Genomic DNA, 22,017 nt, shown 5'->3' with positions numbered 1-22,017 from the left:
TCGGTATTTGTGGCTGCTCAAGAAGTTGAGTACATCCCAAATATACATATATATATATATATATATATATATATATAGGTTGGTCCAAAACTGCTATCAGCTTGGTATCAGCACTTGGTATCAGTATCCTGACTACGTCTTTCCCGCATTCCTCCTCAGATGTCTTTCATGAGAGGTTTTCCCGCGGGGTTGTCCAGCCAATGAGGCGGCCAAGTGTTTTTGATGCTGGGCCGCTCCTTCAATTGGCGGTAATATTCCGCCAATTTTGGGTAGCGCTGGGGGGACAACCTGGAAAATGAAACGAGCGTGCTTCTTATTCATTTATTGATTTTTATTTTATTTTTTTTACAATATTTGTCTTACCTATTGTGGAAAAGAAAGGCGAAAAGTGGATAAACGCAAACGTCGGACAAGGAAAACGCCTTTCCTGACAGGAAGGGTCCCGCCGCCTGCGAGACAGGAAGAGAAGTTTTCGTGTGGGCTCCCTCTAGTGGTTTGCAAAAGAATCAAGGCAACATTGAACCGGTACACATTTTGGCTAGTGGTTTTTTCACCTTGCGCCGATATCCTTCCCACAGGACCAGCTCTTCACGTAACGTGTCGTGGATTCTCCGGATTGCGGATTTGCTTTGTTCCTCTTTGGGCACTTTCCAGGGGTAGTACACCACGTCTTCTGGAAAATCATTTCACGGGTTGTTTGTCTTTTTGACCTGTAAGCTGACTGTTGATAAGGGCTTTTAAACTGTCGCCTGTACTTGGTTTCTCCTTTCCAAGTTTAGTTCCTGAGTTTAATTTCTTTCGCAAAGTTTAGTTTACGGCTCTGATTTGATATCCGTTGCGATAGTTGCTAAATGTATTTCTAGCTGTCACCTGTTTTCCAAGTTTATAGTTCCCTGAGTCTGAGTTGCTTGCCATAAGTTTAGTTTCCGAGTCTATTTTTTTTCTTATCATTTGCAATACAGATGCTAAATGATTATTCATTTATAAATGTGACCTGTTTTTCTCATTTCTAGTTCCCAAGTTTACTCCCTGTGGCTGGTAAGTTTATTTTTAGGAGTTTAGTTTCTGAGTCTAAGCTGACATTAGTTGCAATCATTCTTAAATGTTTATGCATTTATAACCGTCTCCTGTTTTCCAAGTTTATAGTTTCCTGAGTCTGAGTTTCTTGCCATAAGTTTAGTTTCCGAGCCTATTTTTTTTCTTATCATTTGCAATACAGATGCTAAATGATTATTCATTCATAAATGTGACCTGTTTTTCTCATTTCTAGTTCCCAAGTTTACTCCCTGTGGCTGGTAAGTTTATTTTTAGGAGTTTAGTTTCTGAGTCTAAGCTGACATTAGTTGCAATCATTCTTAAATGTTTATGCATTTATAACCGTCTCCTGTTTTCCAAGTTTATAGTTTCCTGAGTCTGAGTTTCTTGCCATAAGTTTAGTTTCCGAGTCTATTTTTTTTCTTATCATTTGCAATACAGATGCTAAATGATTATTCATTTATAAATGTGACCTGTTTTTCTCATTTCTAGTTCCCAAGTTTACTCCCTGTGGCTGGTAAGTTTATTTTTAGGAGTTTAGTTTCTGAGTCTAAGCTGACATTAGTTGCAATCATTCTTAAATGTTTATGCATTTATAACCGTCTCCTGTTTTCCAAGTTTATAGTTTCCTGAGTCTGAGTTTCTTGCCATAAGTTTAGTTTCCGAGTCTATTTTTTTTCTTATCATTTGCAATACAGATGCTAAATGATTATTCATTTATAAATGTGACCTGTTTTTCTCATTTCTAGTTCCCAATTTACTCCCTGAGGCTGGTAAGTTTATTTTTATGAGTTTAGTTTCTGAGTCTAAATTGCAATTAGTTGCAATCATTCTTAAATGTTTATGCATTTATAACCGTCTCCTGTTTTCCTAGTTTCTAGTTAGGAAGTTTAGTTTCCGAGTGAGTTGAGGTTCTTTCTACGGGTTTACTTTCTGAGTCTAATTTCATATCAGTTGCAATACATTTGCTAAATGATTTTGAATTCATAATTTTCACCTTTTGTCGGTTTTAGGCACGTTTTTTTTTTTCTTGTTTTCATATGATGTCCTCTATTGGTTATGCCTAGTTTGTTCATTTCTTGTCACACTTGTTGACACAATTTCGGAACGTTGTCAGCCAGCCTGTTTTCCTAATTTCTAGTTTCCAAGTTGAGTTCCTGAATCATAGCTCAGTTTCTTTCTGCGGGTTTAGTTTCCGAGTCTTAAGTTCCAAGATTAGTTCTAGTTCCCGATGCTCGCTGTGGTTATGATGGATCTAAAGTATTTCTATTTGTTCATGTCCTATGTGTTCTTGGGTCCAACCCTGCCTCCTCACGTGACACTTACGGGACTTCTGAAATAGTTCGGCTCCTTCCATCATACGTTGGTACATCATGGCCTGTTCTGCGGGGCAACTTGAGATCAATTGGTTTCCCTGCTCCTTGAACTGGTTCTGTTATTCAATGATAAATAAATATCAGCACCAAGGTCACGCCGCCACTCTTAACTGTGTCGACTTGCATTCAAAACATTTACCTCCAAGTACAAGCAGACACCTACAGACTCGCTCAGGATCCGCTCCCCGTGTTTGAAGACAGGGACCTTCAGAAAATAAAGACAAATTAAACCACAAATGAAACGGTCGAATTAACTTGACCTTCATCCTGAAATTCGACCCTAAGGCAGGCGACGGGGAACTTAAGCAATGAATGGGGCACGGGACCCAAGCGACAAATGTTTCTCTGGGGTGGCCACGCTGATACAACATCTTAGTATCTTATTAATGCCGACCAATAGCAGACCAGCATCTTAGTGACGCCAGAATGCGCAGATTGATGACGCCACGAAATAAACCCTGCGTGCAGGCAGTTTGACCAGACCAGAAAATAAGAGCAATGACCTAAATATGCCTGAAGAGGGAGGCAAAATAACATAAACACAGCCAAACCCACAGGTCATGGTGGTTGTTGATGCCGTGAAGCGGGAAAAATGCCATAAAGACGAGGTGAAAAAAATGTAGTAGTTCACTTCGTAACATGAAAAAAAAAAAACATAAGCCAGGGATGCCAAAACTCGGGTGTATTTATTTATTTATTTATGGGGGGGGGGGGGGGGGGGGGGCATGGCCACCCCATGTCACTCTCTGGTCATCCTTGCAGCATTCGCATCTTTAACCGTCATTTACCTCATTCATTCCCCAAAATCTCGATGCCCAAAAAATGTCAGAAAAAAAATCACTGGCCAGCATATAGCATATATATATATATATTTATATATGTGTGTATGTATGAGCTTACTTGTCCTCTGGGATTCATTTCCAGGAGCTCCTGCGTCCTGTGCGCCATGTTCCTGATGGAGAGCCTTTTCTGCTGGTACCCGTGCAGGTTCTTCTCGGCTAGCGTGATCATCACCCTCCAGGACGGAGGAGAGCCCGAGCCCCACAACAGAGACATGTTTTTGGCCATGGCTTCACCGCCGAGTGTGAAGAGCGTCCACGTCCCGGCTTTTATTGATGTGGAAACTTGGCGAGCTTGTTGTGGGATTGTTTGATCAAACATATCGAAGGCCACGCCCCCTCCATTCATGATCTAATTTGTCAAGAAACAGGATAAGAAATTGACTTTACATTTGCATCATGTTACATTTGAGTTTATTTTGCAAGATAGGCAAAACGGAGTGCAAATGAAGAAGAAAAAAAACTTTCTCAGAGGAGAAATGATTCATCCATCTTTGTTTACTTTAATATTCTTGTTCATATATTTGTATATGTAGGCTAAGTGCTTGAAAAGCTGCTTTTTTTTCAATAATGGGGCACACGCAAGTAAAAAGTAAGTAAAAAGCAAGTAAAAAACGTAATGTGTGTGTGTGTGTGTGTGTGTGTGTGTGTGTGTGTGTGTGTGTGTGTGTGTGTGTGTACAGACATACTTATACAGAGCAGGTGAACGAATGCATCAAAATAGTGACATTAAGCTGCAATTGAAAAGTTATGATCATAAATTAAAATCCGAGCGTGGATTCGCAGGAATCGAACCGTGATGTAGGGAAGGGAAATTGTACATATTCTTTCCCCATTCCCCGCTTTTTTTCTTTTAGTAGAAAGGTAAACTTACGTCACTATAGGCAAACATATACAGTAGTCTTACGTAACGTTATGGTTTCCGGAAGTGCTGATGACGCCACAGTAACGTGTGCTCTGCTTGTACAGTACACAATTGAATGACTATTCTTTTTTTAATATTATTATTGTCATTATTACTTCTCATCCTTTTGATCTCGGCTGTTGCGTTTACTATAGATGCAGTTTTCTTCTCTACCGCTACGTGTCACTGTTGCACAAACGAAGAGGCCAATGTATAGTTCGGCTTTTTTGCTTAAAGAAAAAACGACAATGTATAATACGGCTTTTTCTCCAAAAAACGGCCATGTTTTTTGCTAAAAAAAAAAGACCATGTATAGAAAGGGTTTTTTGTGAAAGAAAAAACAACAACCTTGTAAAGTCAGGCTTCTTTGTGAAAAAAGGACTATGTATAGTTAGGCAAAAAAAAAAACGAAAAAAACGACTGTATAGTAAGGCTTTTTTTTTTTCCAAAAAACTGCCACTTTTTGCTAAAAAAAAAAAAGACCATGTATAGTAAGGCTTTTTTGTGAAAAACAAAAAACAAAAAAACTTGTAAAGTCAGGCTTCTTTGTGAAAAAAGGACTGTGTATAGTTAGGCAAAAAACGGAAAAAACGACTGTATAGTAAGGCTTTTTTTTTTCAAAAAATTGCCACTTTTTGCTTAAAAAAAGAGACCATGTATAGTAAGGCTTTTTTTGTAAAAAAAAAAAAAAACTTGTAAAGTCAGGCTTTTTTTGTGAAAAAAGGGCTATGTAGTTAGGCTTCATTGCTAAAAAAAAAAAAAAAAAAAAGAAAAAAAGGACAATGTACAGCAAGGCTTCTATTCCAAAAAACGGCCATGTTTTTTTTGCTTAAAAAAAAAAAAAAAAAAAAGAACATAGTGTGTCCAAACTATGGCCCGGGGGCCATTTGCGGCCCGCAGTCTATTTTATAATGGTCCACTTTTATATCTTTAAAAGTGAAATGTCTTGAAACAAAGCCAGTAAAAAGACATATGCGGACTGTTGACTTGTACATAAACCCATGCTGAAAACCCAAACGTTTGCTAAACCAAAAACCACACAGCAGAATCTTCAACTATTTTTTTATTAACAGGTCAAACATGCACTCCAAATCAGTCCACTCAATCAATGTAATCAACGAGAGCGTTTTGCAACGAGGTGGTCAGCCTTTGGGCTCGGAGACGTTCCGGCGGCCGGCTCGCGTCAATCTCGGGGCCCGCAGAGGTACAGCAAACATTTCTTGTACGCGCCCGATGTGTCCTCCTACACATTCACAAACACACACACATGCACGTGCCAGAATTTTCTCAGCCTGTGAAAAATATTGAAGACCCCCTTTGTGGATAAGCAAAGCTTGAAACCCTAATTTGAAACCCTAACCCTGGTAGAAACTCTAATTTTACCTCCTAACAAAGGTTGAAACCCCAACTTTGAAACTCCGACCCACACAGGTTTAAAACCCTGATTTCAAGTCCTAAACTTGTCTTGACCCCCTAATTTTAAACCAAACCTTATTAAAACTTGATTCAAAACCCTAACTTTACCCAAAATTTGAAACCTTACTCTTTGCTGGAAACTCTTCAAACCTGAAATCCTATTTTAAAATCCTCACTGGCTAGAAACCTTCATTTGATACCCTAACCCTGGTAGAAACCCTAACTTAACATCCTTAGCCATGCTCAAACCTAACCCAGGTTTAAAGCCCTAATTTCAATACCTGTCCTTGTCTTGAAACCCTAATCTTAACCCTGTATTAACTTACTTATCTTAAACCCTAACCCAGGCCTGTATTCTAAGTATAAAACCTTAATCCTTGTCTGATTTATTTTAAATCTCTGGTTTGACACCTTAATTTGAAACCTCAAGATGGTCTTAAAGCCCTATTTCCAACCCTAACCCGATTAAAAAAAAATAACGTAATTTGACTTCTTAACACTGGCTAGAAAGCATCATTTGAAACTCCAACCCACCCGAGTTTAAAACCCTTATTTCACGTGATAGGTTTGTCTTGAAACCCTAATTTAGACCACTAACCATATATTAAAACTTTACTCCTATCTTGACACCCTAATTTGAAAACCTCGAAGCAGTATTAAAAGCCTAACCTTGGCTAGAAACCCTCATTTGAAACTTATTTTGAAATATGAATGTCAAAACCTTACCATTGCTTTGAAACCTTAACTCAGCCTTGAAAGCCTAGCCTGAAATCCAAACCCTGATTTTGAAATGCTCTAAAATTTCAAATCCCCTTTTTGCAGACGGGATTCGAACGCAGAATCTTTGAACTGCGAGGCGGCGAGGCGAGGCGCCGCACATCCAAAGTTATTATGAAGAGCATCAGGGGGAACGCGATAAGCGCGCCGACGGCGCTTGATGGATGCTCGGCTCGGAGGATTACGTCGGGCTCGGCCATGTTTGAAAAGAATCAGCTCATCCTTAGAAAATGTTTATGCTAAGTGTCACATAAACGTGTGTGTGTGTGTGTGTGTGTGTGTTCCGCTTAAACCTGAGCAGAGCTGCTGACGGAGAATGTTTATGTCATCATTCTGCTTTTATGCTTTTATGGACTTATCTACAGGATATGTAAGGAGTTGTTTAGAGTAGGTTGTCCAAACTAGGGCTCGGGGGCCAATTGTGCCCCCCCCCATCCTCATTTTAGCAACTCGAGGCATCTAATAAAATTACATTTGACACGCTACTTCAAAAATAATAACAAGGTTTTGATGGTAGGCAGTAACCCCAACCCTGTCTAAAAAGCCTTACCCTGTTTTGAAGCCCTACTTTGGAACTAAAAAAATTGTTTAAAACCCTAATTTGAACCGTAAGCCTGACTATAAACCCTTTCCCGAATTCGAAGACCTACCTTGGAACCCAAGGGCAATTAAATACCCTACTTTGAAACCGTATCTCTGTCTCAAAACCCATAGCTTAATTTGAAGCCCTACCTTGGAACTAAAAAACAGGTTTAAAACCCTAATTTGAGCCGAAACCCTGCCTCAAAACCCCTACTCAAATTTGAAGCCCTATTTTTGAACCCAAAGGCAATTTAATACCCTACTTTGAAACCATAACTCTGCCTCAAAACCCTTACCCTAATTTGAAGCCCTGCCTTGGAGCCCAAAAACAAGTTTAAAACCCTACTTTGAAACCTAACCCTGCCTAAAACTCTGACCTTAGTTTGAAGCCCTAACTTGGAACCCAGACCCAAGTGTAAACCTCTATTCTTATACCATAATCATGCCTCGATAACCCTAACCACAATTTGAAGCCCTAACTTGGAACCCAAAAGCAAGTTTAATACCCTACTTTGAAACCATAACCCTGCCTCAAAACCCTTACCCTAATTTGAAGCCCTACCTTGGAACCCAAAAGCAAGTATAATACCCTTCTTTTAAACCCTAACCCTAGTTTGAAGCCTTATCTTGGAATCCAGACCCAAGTTTGAAACCCAAACCCGGCCTTAAAACCCTAACCCTATTTTGAAGCCCTACTTCTATTAGCATTTCATAATAATTAAGGAAGCATGGGATACCTGAATAGTGGTGGAGAGCGAGGCCCCGTACTTGTCCTTGAAACAATCCGCGATGTCCAACATGTCCTCTTCGCTCCTGGACACCAGGACTCTAATCAGGGTGTCGTCGTCCGTCCCGGCACGCTGCAGAAAATATAACGCCCCCCCCAAAAACGGAGGAGTTTGGAAAATAAGTCAATACGAATCAAATATGCGAGAAGAACGTTGCTAACAAAGCTTCCAGCAGCGGCGCATCATGTCCCTTAGCGCCGCGCAAGCTAATGATGCTAACCAACAATGTCTGAAATTGAGCCGCATTCCCCGCTCGTTGGATTATCCGTCCGCAAACAGTCGCATGGGAGACGCGTCCTTCAATGAATCCATTTTGCCGGAATTGCTTTGCGGCGCAATTACGGGGGCGGAACAAACAAAAAAACAACAAGCGCGGAGATAACGTCACCTAAAGCGCACTCACCCTCATTGATCTGTACAGCGACTCGGCGAAAAAAGACTGAACGCTCCGGCTGCATTTCACTGTGAAGTCAAAAAGAAAGAGAACATTTTAGGAATAAATGGCCAGTTGTCAAGACATTAGGGAGCTGAAATTTCACCTAGGTGGTGAAAACATGTTCAACGTGGCACCGACACTGAGTTATCACATATATTAGTTATCACAATGAGTCGAGCGTGGAAGAATATGTCCAAAAAATGGACACAATCCTACACAAGGGGTAATGATGTGAAATTTCATACCGACGGCCAGCAGCAAGTTCTCCAGATTTCCCGTGGTCTCGCCTTCAATGCTTTCCTCGATGTCTGAACCGCATAACTTCTTGTAGGCCTCAAACACTGCACGCACAAACTCACTTTTGAGAGAGCGGTCCTTCACTTGACATTTTTTTTACCCTCTTTAAATACTTCTCAGTCGTGATGGCCGAATGAAGCTTCATGAAGCACTTGTGATTTTTTTTTTTTTGACTCCAACTGGTGGTATTCTTGGTTAAAAAAAAGGGGAAATTTAACATTTATCTTTAAAACAAGAGTAACCATCTAGTGAAGTAGAAAATGAAAAACCAGTGCTTCATGAAGCTTCATTTTCTTATCAGTGTTTGTTAGGCATGTTTTTAGAGCATTTATAGCATGTAAGCCTCGTAAGCCTCGAACATTGCGCTCACACAAATACAAATTTACAAGATAGAAGTCACTCATTTTCCATTTTTTACCCTAATTTAATACTCTGCAGTAGTTATGCCCAAATGAAGCTTCATGATGCTTCACGCTGCTTCATGATGATATTTTTATTTTAGCTCCACTGGGTAGCACTCTCAGTTAATAGAGGCAGTGAATATGTAATGTTTAGCTTTTCAAAAAGAGCACCATCTAGTGGAATAAAAAAAATTTTATGCTTCATGAAGCTTCATATTCCCATTACATTTTTAAATAATTTATGGCACGTAATTTGGTTAAGGTCTTTAAACACACTTTTAAATAATACATTAAATCACATATGGAGAGAAAGCGAAAAGGGATGGATGGGTTTTTGGGGCGGCCCGATAATTGGGCATTTTGAAAATCGGACTCATAGTAAATCCATTTAAAACTATGTTTACTTCAGGGAACTGTTTATTATCATTTTTCAGTTAACGTTATAAGGGATGCTGGTGGATTCTCCTTGAACTTTTTTTCCAATTTTACATCAAAGATATGTAAAATCTGTGAATAATAAATAATCTGGCGGGCCGGGTTAAAGCTCTTTGCGGGCCAGATTCGGCCCACGGGCCGTAGGTTTGACACACAAAGTCATTCCGTGAAGCTACTCTCACCTTTCTGGAGATGTTCTGCGCTCCTGTTTCCGAGAACCCGGATGAATTTCTCCTCATCTGTGCCGAACTTGCCCTCGCCGGCTGCATACAAGTCCTGCGGTCACGGTAAACCAGCTTCCATTATTACAATTTCTCAGTTATTAACGCCGGAGCAGCAGCTGTCGGATTTGCCGCTCATCAGTATTCTCGCCGTAAACTCCTTTTTTTTTGGGAGGCCTCGGCGTGCCGATAACCTCGTCAAAAATGATGCGGCGGCATGTTTTATAAATGACGGTAAAAGCGATTGAAATGATTGGACTGTTATTAATCCCCAAATTTCTTTTTAATAATTCAAATCGATGGATTGAAGATGGGCGGCCATGCTGGTAGCTAAGCAGACTTTGAACGTTCTTTTTTCCACCTTGAATTCGGGCTCTCTCTCCGGTCCTCAGGGGCGAGAGAGACAAATGCAGGCGCACAAGAACAACATTTCCCAGGGGGCCGTGCTTCTGCCGCCTGCCAGCAACACCTCGCGCAAAAGCCGCCTGTTTGTGTCCTCCGTGCGCGTGAGTGCGCGCGCGTAGTTTTTGCTTCCTACCTTGGCATCTTTGCCGATGTTTGCCTCGTCGACCGCCTCCTCCCTGTTTCCCTTCTCCGCACAACCGCCGGAAGAAAAAGTCAAAAATATCATCGATATATTCTGAGGAAAATCATGAATATTAATTTGCTTTTGGTAGAGATTTTTGGTGCAAAAGTACAGTTTTTACAGTTGATTTAACCCATTAAATTGTAGTTAAACACTGTAGTTAAAGACTTTGGGAACTCTTTGAATGCCATTGACGTAAAAAGACGTCAACAGGAACCCTACTGAAGAGTGCCGTAAACGACAAAATGATCAATTTTGGGGCCTTGTGTCCAAAGAAAAAAGCCACAATGTTGGATCAAATTGAAACAAATACTCTTCATTTTATTTTTACTTATCATTTGGTTATTTTTAACGCAATTTAACGCCAAATTTGAAAAACACTAACTACAGTCTGTCGGAATGATGTTGGGCAAATTCATTATTAAAACACAATAAGTTGTATTTTATAAATACCAGGCATTAAAATATTTTTTTTATGTACACCCCAAAAACAGCTGGATTAAAAATAAACCAGTTATGGGTCAGAAAAGAACTGACCCAATATTTGGGTCAATTTGACCCAATTTCTGGTTTGTGTTGCACCAAAACAACACCCAAAATGTGTCAGTTTGTTTTCTACAAGTTCAGAATTTTTTTGCCAGATTTTCTTACATTTTTACAGATTATTACATTTATTTGGGTATTTCCGTCATTAGCAACTTAATATTTTATATATAACAACTTTGAAAACAAAATTTGGATGCAACAATACCTTTTAAAACGCATTTTTCACTGAAAATGACTTCACATATTTGACCAATCAGAGCTCACCTGTTGGTCACGTGACCTTCAAAAGCTGAGCTGTGGTTGGTTGTCAGTCAACATGTGTTTTTAAAACGTCTAGTAGTAACAGCTCATTAAAACAAACTGCTATGAAATGAATTATAGGCAAAATATTCATTTTCTGATGTTAAAATGAGTGTACTGTCCCTTTAAGTAAACCTATGAAAATCTGAGCGAAATAAATGTCAACTTTTCGTAATATTACCTGCAACAGGATGACCAGAAGCCTCTGGTAGTATCCCGAGGTGTCGCTGCAAATGTCATTTTCGAGATCGCTGCCAAACTCTGCAATACACACCTTTTTTTAAAATATATATATATATATATATATGTAGTGTGCCTCAGGCTGGAAAGAGTGTACGAATATTGTAGCGTACACCGGGATACCAGCGGGATCAATAAATCCATTCACGTGCAGTAGGAGGCGCTGTAATTAGCATATCCTTCACACCTTGCAAAAAAAAAATCAATATACTAAGTCATGAGAATAAATGCGGTTTGACAAGTCCGTTCCCGTGGATTGACGCGTTAGTTTACGACAGGACGGGAGCGCGCTCGACGGCAAACGCCGTTTATCGATCCGCTCACCGTCCTTGTAGACCTTAACGACGTCTCGAAGACGCGGGCCGCTCCTGGAGGCCAAGATCTCAATCAGCACGTCGTCATCAGTTCCGACTCCCTGCGGCGCAACCAGAAAGAATCATCAAGAAGCTACCGGCGTTATTAGAACAAAAAAAAAAAAAAGATCATAAATTTCCCGTGCGGTGGGAGCGAGACGAGTTGCCACGGCGACCCGGAACCCCCTCCATTCAATTCCGGCTTTTGTACGTTTAATTAACTGGCTTCACAAATGGCATCAATGCCGGCTTTGTTATCATGTGCCATGTTGCTGCCTGATGAGTCGTATACATGCACAGCAGCGTACAAAGTATGTCGATGCTGAGTAGAGTACTCGAAACTTTGATATTAGGGCTGAGCGATTCGGAAAAATGATGTTTACGATATGCGATCGTTTTTTCAAGTTCCTCTAATTCCCATGTTTTGCTAAAACAAGCACAAGCAGTACATGGACGTATAATACAATTAATAAATCGGAATAATATTCATAAATGTTCAAGTGTAATAAATTTATTCTTCAGCCCTTGTATTGTACTATATGGTAGACTGTTGTATAGCGTTGTACTGCACTAATCTGTATTGCATTGCATTACATGGTACGTTATAGTATAGTATAGTATAGTATAGTATAGTATAGTATAGTATAGTATAGTATAGTATAGTATAGTATAGTATAGTGTGGTATATGGTATAGTATAGCAAAGTACAGTATAGTATAGCATAATACACTGTGATGTTGTATGGTATAGTATAGTGTAATATACAGTAGTACAGTAAGTTAAAGTATAGTGTAGTACAAATATGTTATAGTATATCAAAGCATATTATAACAACACACTATGATATAGTATAGTTCAGTATTGTATAGCATAGTATGGCATGGCATAGTATAGTATAGTGTAGTATAGTATAGAGTAATAGAAAACTGTATAGTATAGTACAGTATGGTATGGTATGGTATAAAATGGTATTGTATAGCACAGTATTTTATAGTAAAGTATAGCAAAGCACAGTAAAGTATAATATAATATAATATAATACGGCAGTATTGAATAATATAACATATCATAGTATAGTATAGTATAGTAAAATATAGTATAGTATAGTAAAATATAGTATAGCATAGTATATTATAGTAAAGCATAGCAAAGTACAGTAAAGTATAATATAATACGGTAGTATTGAATAATATAACAGCAAATCATATTATAGTGGTGTAGAATCGTATAGTATAGTATAGTATAGTATAGTGGTGTAGAATTGTATAGTATAGTATAGCATGGCAGTAATGAGTAATAGAAAATAGTATAGTTCAATACATTGTGGTAAGGTATATCTTCGCATAATATAGTGAAGTACAGTAAAGTATTGTACATTATGTTACAATATAGTATAGGATTATGTACAAAGTACAGGTCAATGCAGTATATTAGAGTATATTATTTTAGTATAGCATAGTACAGTAATCTGTTATGGCATACCAGTATGATATTATACAGTATTATAATCTGAAGGTAGAGTAGAGTAGAGTAGAGTAGAGTAGAGTAGAGTAGAGCAAGCCAAGCCATCAGGTATTCCCCCAAAGAGCAAATGAAAATCCCACATGCCTGCTCTAAAGTAAGCTGATGATAATAACCGTTTGACAGTAAAAACCCGGCAGATACTTATGGAAATAAAAAGTATTCATTGCGAGTTTCACCTGTTCACTAATAATAACGAGAAACCATTTAACATGATCAGACAGCTCTGAATATTGATAATAATACAACGGCGTGTAGCAAGCAGGATGCATAATAGTGATTGCACAAATGTGGTAGGGGCTAGCAAGCGCTAACATATTAGCTTGACGGCAGACTGTAGAAAGCACAAATAGAACATGTCACCTTCGAAAGAAAAATCATCCAGTGAGTCACTCCTGGGGCTTTGTACCAATACTCATTTTCCATGGCTTGTTTTTTTTTTTTTTTTTTTACTGTGAATAGCCGTCACCGCGCACATTTATTCCCACTTGTCACTCACAACTTTCATTAGGTGTAAATAACCCAGTGAGCCCTGCTATTATTATGCACTTCACCATCATTAGCGCTGCAATTTTTGAAAGCCTTTTGACAAGCTCCGATTCTTTTTTTTTTTTTCATCAGAAAGACGCTCACATGCATTGTATTTACCGTAAATTTCAAACTTCCCCTGCAGCTCATCTAAAGTTTCTCTTACTAGCCACCAGAGGGCAATCTCCCGGTAAAACAAACGGAGACAGAAGAAGACGCTTTGAAATGATTGATTTTGCATTTGAACGGCTATTTTATTCGCCACTAGGGGGTACGCTCCACTAATAAACACAATCAGACGTGTTACTGTTGTGTTGGTGCGCTATTCAAACAATCCCAGCGCGATTGGCGATTTGTGAAAGTCCAATTACCTTGATTGCATTGTGCAGGAGCGTGGCGTCGTACAAAAGGGGCGGAGTCATCAGGGCCACGACGAGACTCTCGAAATGACCTCCCAGCTCGGATTTGAGAGCGCAGACCAGATCCTGCGGGAACGCAACGATTGATGAAGTTCGCCCCGGCAAATAATTGCATTTGTATCGAACTGTATATTGCGTTTCGTTCGGAACGTCGGCCGCTCGAAGAGGGTTTAATTCGTCGCCTTGGCAACGGGACATATCGAAAAAGCGGAGGCTTAGCGGAAATGTTTTTCTTAGCGACGGTAAAATGTTTTCTCATGTGCGCACGACAACATCAACGAAAGGTGAAAAGCAGATTTGGATGGGATTTAAAATAGAAAACAAGCCAAATTGAGTTCTTTTGTTATTCATTTTGATCCAACTTTTTCGGTTAAATGAATGACTCATAAATCAATTAAACAAAACAAAAAGTAAACCCAAAAATGAGATTGGTTTGTGGGTTTTTTATTTTGAAACGGGCAACACACATTCCACTCATCTTGGGTTAAATCATTAACACAAAACGTTGATGGCTTTGTCATTTTTGGGTTTATTTTGTAAACAACTACCCAATTTTTGAGGTTGTACAAAAGACCCAATTTTAGGGTGGTTAGGTAAAAACAGCACTATTTATTTGAAGTCGCTTTAAACAAAATTTACCGATTTTTGGGGTTATGCAAAATGACCCAAATATTGCTATTGCGTAAGATCATAGTAAAAATTGGGTCATTTTAAACTAAACAAACCAAAAAAAATGCTCAACACAATTTTTAGGATAGTCATTTCGAACATAAACCATCGAAAATTTAAAAAACTGGGTCGTTTTGTTTTAAACAACAAAAATTTTGCGGTTATTTTGTATGAAGCTAAGCAATTTTGGTGGTCATTTTTTTTGCAAAAACAACCCAGAAAACTGCACCAAATTTAATCAAATGTGAATAGTGAATCTGTGTTGTTGTTGTTGTTTTTTTTTTTAACTATTTTTAATGTTTCATTCAGGAAATTACACGAATGAAAATACCACATTTCCCATCCAATTGTCAAAATTTAATCCCAACTGTTGTCACGATCCCAATTTTCTTAATTTGCTAGCATTAGTAAATATTTGTCAGAATGTTGATAGCCTCCTCTCAGGGGTCGCTCATCGGTCGTCGTTTTCTTATCCGGCCTCACCTTTCCGTAGGCCGTTTTGTACGCCTCCTTTATTTGCTGCCGCTGATCGTTGCTGCGCGCCGCCAGCAGCATGAGGATCACATCTTCATCCGTCCCTGTCGGACAACAAACCGCTCGAGACGTAAGGCGGACAGAAAAAATGTGAAAAAGGGAATAAAGAGCTCAAAATGATGCTGCATTATTGAAAAAAGATCAAGTCCAACAAGCTAATAATTAAGCGATTAGCATCATTGATCAGTACGAATGATTTGCCGATTAGTGGCTTTGTGCGATTAAAATAGTATCACATATATTGCCGCAGAAAATAAATAATGTCGATCACACCTAAATTCAGTGTTAAACTGCAATTTCAACAATTGATATGGGCAAATTCTCCACAAGATAAAATTTCCAAGCCTCCTTTGTGGCAAACAACTGATGGCTGTGGCACGCTAACGCTAAAAATAGCCAAGCGCTAAATGAGACGCATTTAGTTAAACGAGTGCCTTTGAGACAATACAGCTCAAATGTATACACGCAAAGACTTGTGTAGCATTTTAAACGTTATTCAGCTTGTTTAACAATAAAAAGCATTGGGAAACAGTGCTAATGCTAATGTCGGCTAACCGAGTCCTTTCATGGCTCGGTGGAGTATATCAGCGTCGTTTTTGGCGTCAAAGTTGACGAAAGGTCGGACGCTGCCACGGTATGCCTGCAGGGAGGAAATAAATACTATTATTTGTTCTTGAAAAACAGATGTAAATAATTCATAAAAAACTAGCTTAGCCTAGCGTAGATTCCTGTGATTATTATTTTTAACAACTTGAAACCTGTTACGCTAGGCAAAGCTAACGAAGTTATGGTAAGCATATGGAGGCCTAAAAATAAGAAATGTTAATATGCTACCAGTTGCCATGCTAATGGCTCCAGTTTGCTAGCTTCAGAAAAAAATAGCTTAGATTCCAATGATTTTTATTATTTCTAGATTAAAATCTGTTATGCTATCAAAAGCCAATTAAGTTATGTTAAGATATATAGAAGCCTAAAAAGAAGAAAATGCTAACATGCTACCATTAGCCATGCTAATCTCTCTTATTAAAAGAGAGGTTTTGTCAAGATCAATTTTGTAAGCCAACTGAGAATGACGCTCTAAATAAACTTATGTTATATGGAAGCCTAAAAATGAGAAAATAAGACGCTAGCATGCTAATCTCTTGTATATCAAAAGTTTAATCAAGTTTTATCAGGTTCTATTTTGGAAGAAACCTATGCAACCAGACCTAGCATGCTACCAGTTGCTATGCTAACATTAAAAGACATTTAGATAGCTTATTTTTTTTTTTTTATATATATAAACTATGCATTAGCTTTATTTTTCCTCTAATACAAACTTTTTCATCACCTATGGTGGGAACTATTCATCTGTGTATTTAAAAAAAATAGCCGTGCATTCAATCATAACCATTATCATTATAAATTAATGGCGGCATTCAGCTTTATGCTGATGACACACTTGCGGCATGACAACACAAAAGTCATAAAAAGTGTCATGAATGAACGTTTTCAGTAGAAAAACGCTTTTCAGGCAGGCGCTTGTGCGGGAAGCAATAATAATAAGAACATTAAATGTATTATCTGCTTCTCTAAGGAAAGCCATTGACCTTTTCTCACTTCATTACACGTGGCGGTCCGTGCGAAGAGACATCTATTTGCTGCTGATTGAATGCCTTACACCCAAGATTTAGCGATAAAATCCAAAGAAAGAACTCACCATGCTCCTCTCTGATGATTGCGCTGAAAGAAGCTGAAAGAGACAAGATCACGCACGTTTAGATTGCTAACAACTTTCCACAAAGCTCTATAGTCACTAAATTGCTATCATGCTAACATACGGCAGAGGCTTGTGTCCAACATAAATCTAAAATCTAACAGGGAAGATGAAATGCTAGCAGACTGCTCCTATGCTAGCATGTTAGCATTTGTCATGGTAAAATGTATCATCAAACACTGGATGGTTGTGTCCAGTAATTGGTTTCAAATCTACTGAGGAAGCTAAAATGCTAAGCGTCTAAAAGTTGCCAACAAGCTAGCATTTGTCATGCTAAAATCTAGCATCAAACGCCGGATGGTTGTGTTCAGGTATTCACTGAAAATCTATAGAGGAAGATGAAATGATACCCATCTAAAAGTTGCTAGCATGCTAACATTCGTCATGCTAAAAATCCAGCGTCAAACTTAATCAATTGATGTCAAATTTATCGAGGAAGATAAAATGCTAATTGCTAGCGTGTTCGTATTTTTCATGCTCAATTCTAACATCAAACGCGGGATGGTTGTGTCCAGTAATTGCCGGTAATTTAAAATCTATCGAGGAAGTTGAAACGGTCAAATTGAGCCAGTGTGTTATTACCATTCCAGAGAAACAAATGTAACACGTAAAATTAAGGTGCAGTTTGTGACTTTGTGAGTGAGTTCCGGCGGACGCTTTTACATAAATGCACACACCTCCGGCTCATATTGAACCAGAGACAATATTGATTTTTTTTTTTGTTTTTTAATAAATGAACATAACCCCCTGATTAAAGCAAAACATTGGATTTGGATAATACACATTTTGGAGACGTTCGGGTGACTAATTGTCCGCGGGTCACGTTGACTTGGGGACATTTTTGCTGTTCCTTGCGAAAACATAACAGCAGGGTTAACATCAATCATAACAAACTTGTTACGCGTTTATTAGGAGGATGTGGTAAGGTCTTACCGGTGGCGGTGTCCTCTCTTGCTCAGTATGTGGCATCTGCAAAGCCAACCCGAGTACGGTCCACCTGCGGTGTCATCTTCCATCTGGTGTCTCCATGACCTCACTAGCATTGTGCCACCTTGAGATAAACGACTCAGCCAACCACCGGATACGGGTCGTAGCCGTGGCAACGGCTCGGCCCAGGACGCCTGTGAGGTCCTGCGTTACAACCAGACTTATTGGTCTGATTATAAATTATAAAACGTCTACAAACCACGGGCACCGTGTTGGTGAGCCCTGCTTCAGACATAACTAATCAAATCTAACCTTTGTGCTGTATTTCATCCTGTCCTTTAATGTTTACATCAAAGGCTTTTCACAAATTGAAAGCATTGAAAGAAAACACTAGGGATCTGAAATTTCACCCATATGGGGACAACCCTAAGCTAAAATACCTTGGGAATGATGTGGAAGCAAATACAAATGATCAAGGGTTAAACTCATGTTCAATCAGGCAGCAAAAAGCTTCAGCTGTTCTAGTAGGCTTAGTTGTATATAATATATAATAATAATATACATATTTAATACAATCCTATAACCATCATATTTTATATTATAAGCATTACAGAGACACAAAATTAGTCACACACTCAGAGAACGTTGGACTACTCGGCCCACACCCGTCTGTCGTCATCATTTATTTTATTGATGGCTGTTTATATCTTTTTGAACACACGCCGCTAGTCTCGTCTTGCATCTCAATTGCTTAAGTGCTTTGGAAAACGACCGCGCTGTCAGGCGCGCTCTCGCAGGAGCGGGCCTGATAGGCATCATCATCACACACACACAAATACGCACGGAAACACACTCACATATCGGTGCACCTTAATTAAAGCTACTTGCGAATAGCATCTGCCCATGCGGGCCGGCGTGCAGCCAATTTCCTCCGAGCCCAAATAAACAAGGCGGCCGGGCGGCTAAGAACGACCGTATCAGATCGAGCGCAGATCCAAGGGAGACTCTGTCTGTCCGAGGCGGGACGTATCTTCAGGCGCCATTGTATTCCATGAAAGGACTCGTATAATTATCACCCTGTGGCTTCGCGTCATTGTGAACGGAAACGGTGGAATATAAGCCACATTATTATATGGTGCTTTTTCTTTATTGTTATCAATTCTCAGAAAAAGCTGAGAGAGTGTCAATGATAATAATATACACACATTGGTCATGTGACATTCGCAAGTTGAGCTCTGATTGGCTGTTACCTGAATATATATATATATATATATATATATATATATATGTGTTCAGGTAAGAGCCAATCAGAGCTCAACTTGCGAATGTCACATGACCAAACTCAGAAAAACAGGTGAGCTGCGATCGATCTCTATTTTGCGTTTAAATATTTGTAACTATAGGTGGGGTTTTTAATTATATTAAACGTTAAATGTTATCCACTTTGAAATGAATGAGCTGAATTTCCAAATGTCGTTTGTTTCCTACTCACGCGGGGGGTCGGCCACACGGGATCCATGATGGCCGCTCCCGGGGGACGCGTTGCTATTTCCAAGCGGCAAACGCAGTCACTCGTCAAGCTATCGAGCATCTGACTGACCGGGTCAATGATGTCATCCATCATTAGGGCCTCCTGAGCCTCATCATCTCGCCAACTGCATCACACGCCACTGGAATCGTTTCCGCTAATTAGAAACCACCTAATGGAACAAATTAGTGAACAAATATAATCGAAGCGTCACCTCTTTCATTCTGATTCGCAGTCCTTTGGTATTTCTGCACTTACAATCTATGTATTGAACATTTTTCATTTTTTGTGCGTGGAAAATGTTGCAGTTTTAGTCCAAACGTGCTAATGTTTAGCATGTTGATAAAACTATTTGCAAGCTTAAAACTGGCTTGGAATAATTTTCAAGTTTTGACAACTTTTAATGACAAAAATTTGAAGAAGCTTGTCAATAACCCACTTGGCAACTTCTAAACTACATTTATATATATATATATATATATATATATATATATATATATATATATATATATATATATATATATATACATACATACATAATATATAAATATACACGTATATACATATACACGCACATGTGTGTATATTTATATATTATATATATATATATATATATATATATATATATATATATATATATATACACATAATATATAAATATACACTTATATACATATACACACACGTGTGTATAATATATATATATATATATATATATACACACACATACATACATACATACACATATACATATATATATATATATATATATGTGTGTGTATACACTTCTAATGCAAATGTCTAAATTATTCCAAAATCCATTTTTTACCTTTTTTTCTAAAATGTTAAATGCTTCACTGTGACCCTCTGTACATTTCATAATCAAAAATGTTTTTTGTTTTTTTTAATTGCGCATTCGTGTTCTATTTAAAACGTAAAAAATAGCAGGGGAAAGGAGGGCTTTAAAACCTGCAACGATCCAAACTTTTTCCACCTCCTACGCAATTAAACAAATGATCCAGCCGATGTCCAAAAGCAAGAACATCGCTCAGCATCCAGCCCTTTCTCAAAGGTACGAAACTCGAAACGGCACATTAGAAAAAAAGATCTTTTAATCATCGTGAATAATAACGGCAACGCAGCCGAAACGACGGCAAACGCAACATGCCCAACGGCGGTCCGTCGCGTCAGTCCGGCAGGAGAAGCGAGGCGCGCTCAGAGCACATGGCGGAGCTCCTGCAGCGAGGAGGCGGCGAGGGCGTCGCCGGCGTCTGCGGGGGTCTGTCGGAAGGACCTGGCCAGCTGCAGCGTGGCTTTGCCCACCGAGTGGCGCAGCTGCTTGATGAGCATCCACAGCAGGAGCATGATGAGCCCCAGCAGCCCCAGCAGCATGGCCAGGTACACGCTCACGTTCCAGCCCCAGTCCAGCTGCAGGGGCAGCGACGTGGACGCCAGCAGGAATTTGCGGGGGGCCGGCATAGGCCAACGCGCGCCACAAGCCCGGGGAAGAAAAAAAAAAAAAGAAAAAACTTCTCAGGGGCAGCGCGCCCTGGACATTCCGACAGGTCGCCAGCCGAGCGCTAGGTGATGAAATTGCCGTCCGTCTCCGCGATTGCAGTGGACATTGCCCTTTTTCTTCTCGCAGATGCGTCCCCCACCCCCCGCCCCCTTTCCTCGTGCTCCCGTCTCACTCCGCTGACAGGGGAGAAAAAAGAAGGAAAGAAGGAAGGAAGAGGGAAAGGAAGGAGGAGGAGGAGGAGGAGGGACTGGGATGTCATTGCGCGCACGTCACCGGGAACAGAAAAAAAAACAAAAACAAATGTTCACTACTTTTACATTTCTTTTCATTCCACATGATGGCTCGCTAAAAAGAGTCGTTCAATTGACTATTAGGTTGTTGTTTCTTTAGTATTTTAAAACAGTGTTTTGAAAATAACACTATAAAATCTTTAACGGGAAACATTCTCCAAAGGGAGTCGTTCAAATGACTGACGATTATGGTTTTTGGTTTCTTTTTAAAAGTTTTAAAATAAAGTCTTTAATAGGAACTGTTCAGTAAAAAGAGTCGCTCAAACGATTGACTTTGTTTTTGTAGTTTATTTTAAAACACTGATTTCAAAATAAACACTATGAAATCTAAACAGGAAGTGTTCCCTAAAAAGAGCCGTTCATAAGACTTATGGTTTTTAGTTCATTTTAAAACAGTAACAAAATAAACGGGAACCGTTCAGTAAAAAGAGCTGTACAAAACAACAGTTTTTAAGTTTATTTTAAAACATCAATGTTGTAAAAACAAGACCAAAAAGTTCACCAAAACGAGCCGTTCAATAGACTGACTCTTATGGCTTTTACATTTATTTTAAAGCAGTGGAAACTCTGAAAGCGAATGATTCACAACAGAGAGCCGTTCAAATAACTGACACGTTTTTGGTCATTTTAAACCATCAGTGTTTTAAAATAAACACTTTAAATTCTTTAACAGGAATCGTTCACAAAAAGAGCCGCTCAAATGACTTCTGTTTTTAGTTTATTTTAAACATTTTTTTTTTTAAACATAAGATTCTTTTACATGGGCGATTCACTAAGAAGAGCCGTTCAAATGA

At 39.1% G+C, this 22,017-nt stretch overlaps 3 protein-coding genes and 1 long non-coding RNA gene across 8 annotated transcripts in view; 2 read left to right on the top strand and 2 right to left on the bottom strand.

Annotated features, from left to right (window-relative positions):
- The window catches only part of prom1a (prominin 1a), a 46,647-nt gene extending 44,844 nt beyond the window's left edge, over window positions 1–1,803 (top strand). The window contains exons 30-33 of one of the 4 annotated variants that reach the window (XM_088432064.1): window positions 160–525; window positions 1,014–1,038; window positions 1,271–1,295; window positions 1,785–1,803. The gene's annotated coding sequence lies outside the window, so the exon portion shown is untranslated. The other 3 variants (XM_088432067.1, XM_088432065.1, XM_088432063.1) reach the window with 3 other exon arrangements.
- LOC148413459 (glutathione S-transferase A-like) lies at window positions 156–3,626 on the bottom strand. Its single transcript, XM_088432079.1, has 6 exons — window positions 3,312–3,626; window positions 2,551–2,616; window positions 2,362–2,467; window positions 555–673; window positions 364–449; window positions 156–288 (listed from the first exon to the last, which is right to left on the bottom strand). The coding sequence occupies exons 1-6, from the start codon at window positions 3,597–3,599 to the stop codon at window positions 156–158; spliced, it is 798 nt and encodes a 265-aa protein (XP_088288205.1). The 5' UTR covers window positions 3,600–3,626.
- Window positions 3,140–6,832, top strand: LOC148413458 (uncharacterized). The gene is made up of 2 exons (XR_015867675.1): window positions 3,140–5,358; window positions 6,393–6,832. It is a non-coding gene; the product is annotated as an uncharacterized LOC148413458 (long non-coding RNA).
- anxa5a (annexin A5a) lies at window positions 5,205–17,994 on the bottom strand. Of its 2 annotated transcripts, none has more exons than XM_088432077.1 (13): window positions 17,893–17,994; window positions 16,903–16,935; window positions 15,759–15,843; window positions 15,153–15,247; window positions 13,953–14,066; window positions 11,504–11,594; window positions 11,121–11,200; window positions 10,046–10,147; window positions 9,469–9,562; window positions 8,399–8,494; window positions 8,121–8,179; window positions 7,667–7,789; window positions 5,205–5,397 (listed from the first exon to the last, which is right to left on the bottom strand). In XM_088432077.1, the coding sequence occupies exons 1-13, from the start codon at window positions 17,926–17,928 to the stop codon at window positions 5,338–5,340; spliced, it is 1,068 nt and encodes a 355-aa protein (XP_088288203.1). In that variant the 5' UTR covers window positions 17,929–17,994; the 3' UTR covers window positions 5,205–5,337. The 2 variants fall into 2 exon arrangements, with proteins under 2 accessions (XP_088288203.1, XP_088288204.1); XM_088432078.1 differs by having other exon boundaries at window positions 10,046–10,096.
- Between the last annotated feature and the right edge of the window lie 4,023 nt (window positions 17,995–22,017).

This window comes from Hippichthys cyanospilos, chromosome 13 (genome assembly GCF_059441005.1).
Source record: "Hippichthys cyanospilos isolate Australia breed blue-spotted pipefish chromosome 13, RoL_Hcya_1.0, whole genome shotgun sequence".
In the NCBI taxonomy this organism is placed as follows: domain Eukaryota; kingdom Metazoa; phylum Chordata; class Actinopteri; order Syngnathiformes; family Syngnathidae; genus Hippichthys; species Hippichthys cyanospilos.
Note: the sequence above shows the minus strand (reverse complement) of the source record. Positions and strands in the feature narration are given on the sequence as shown.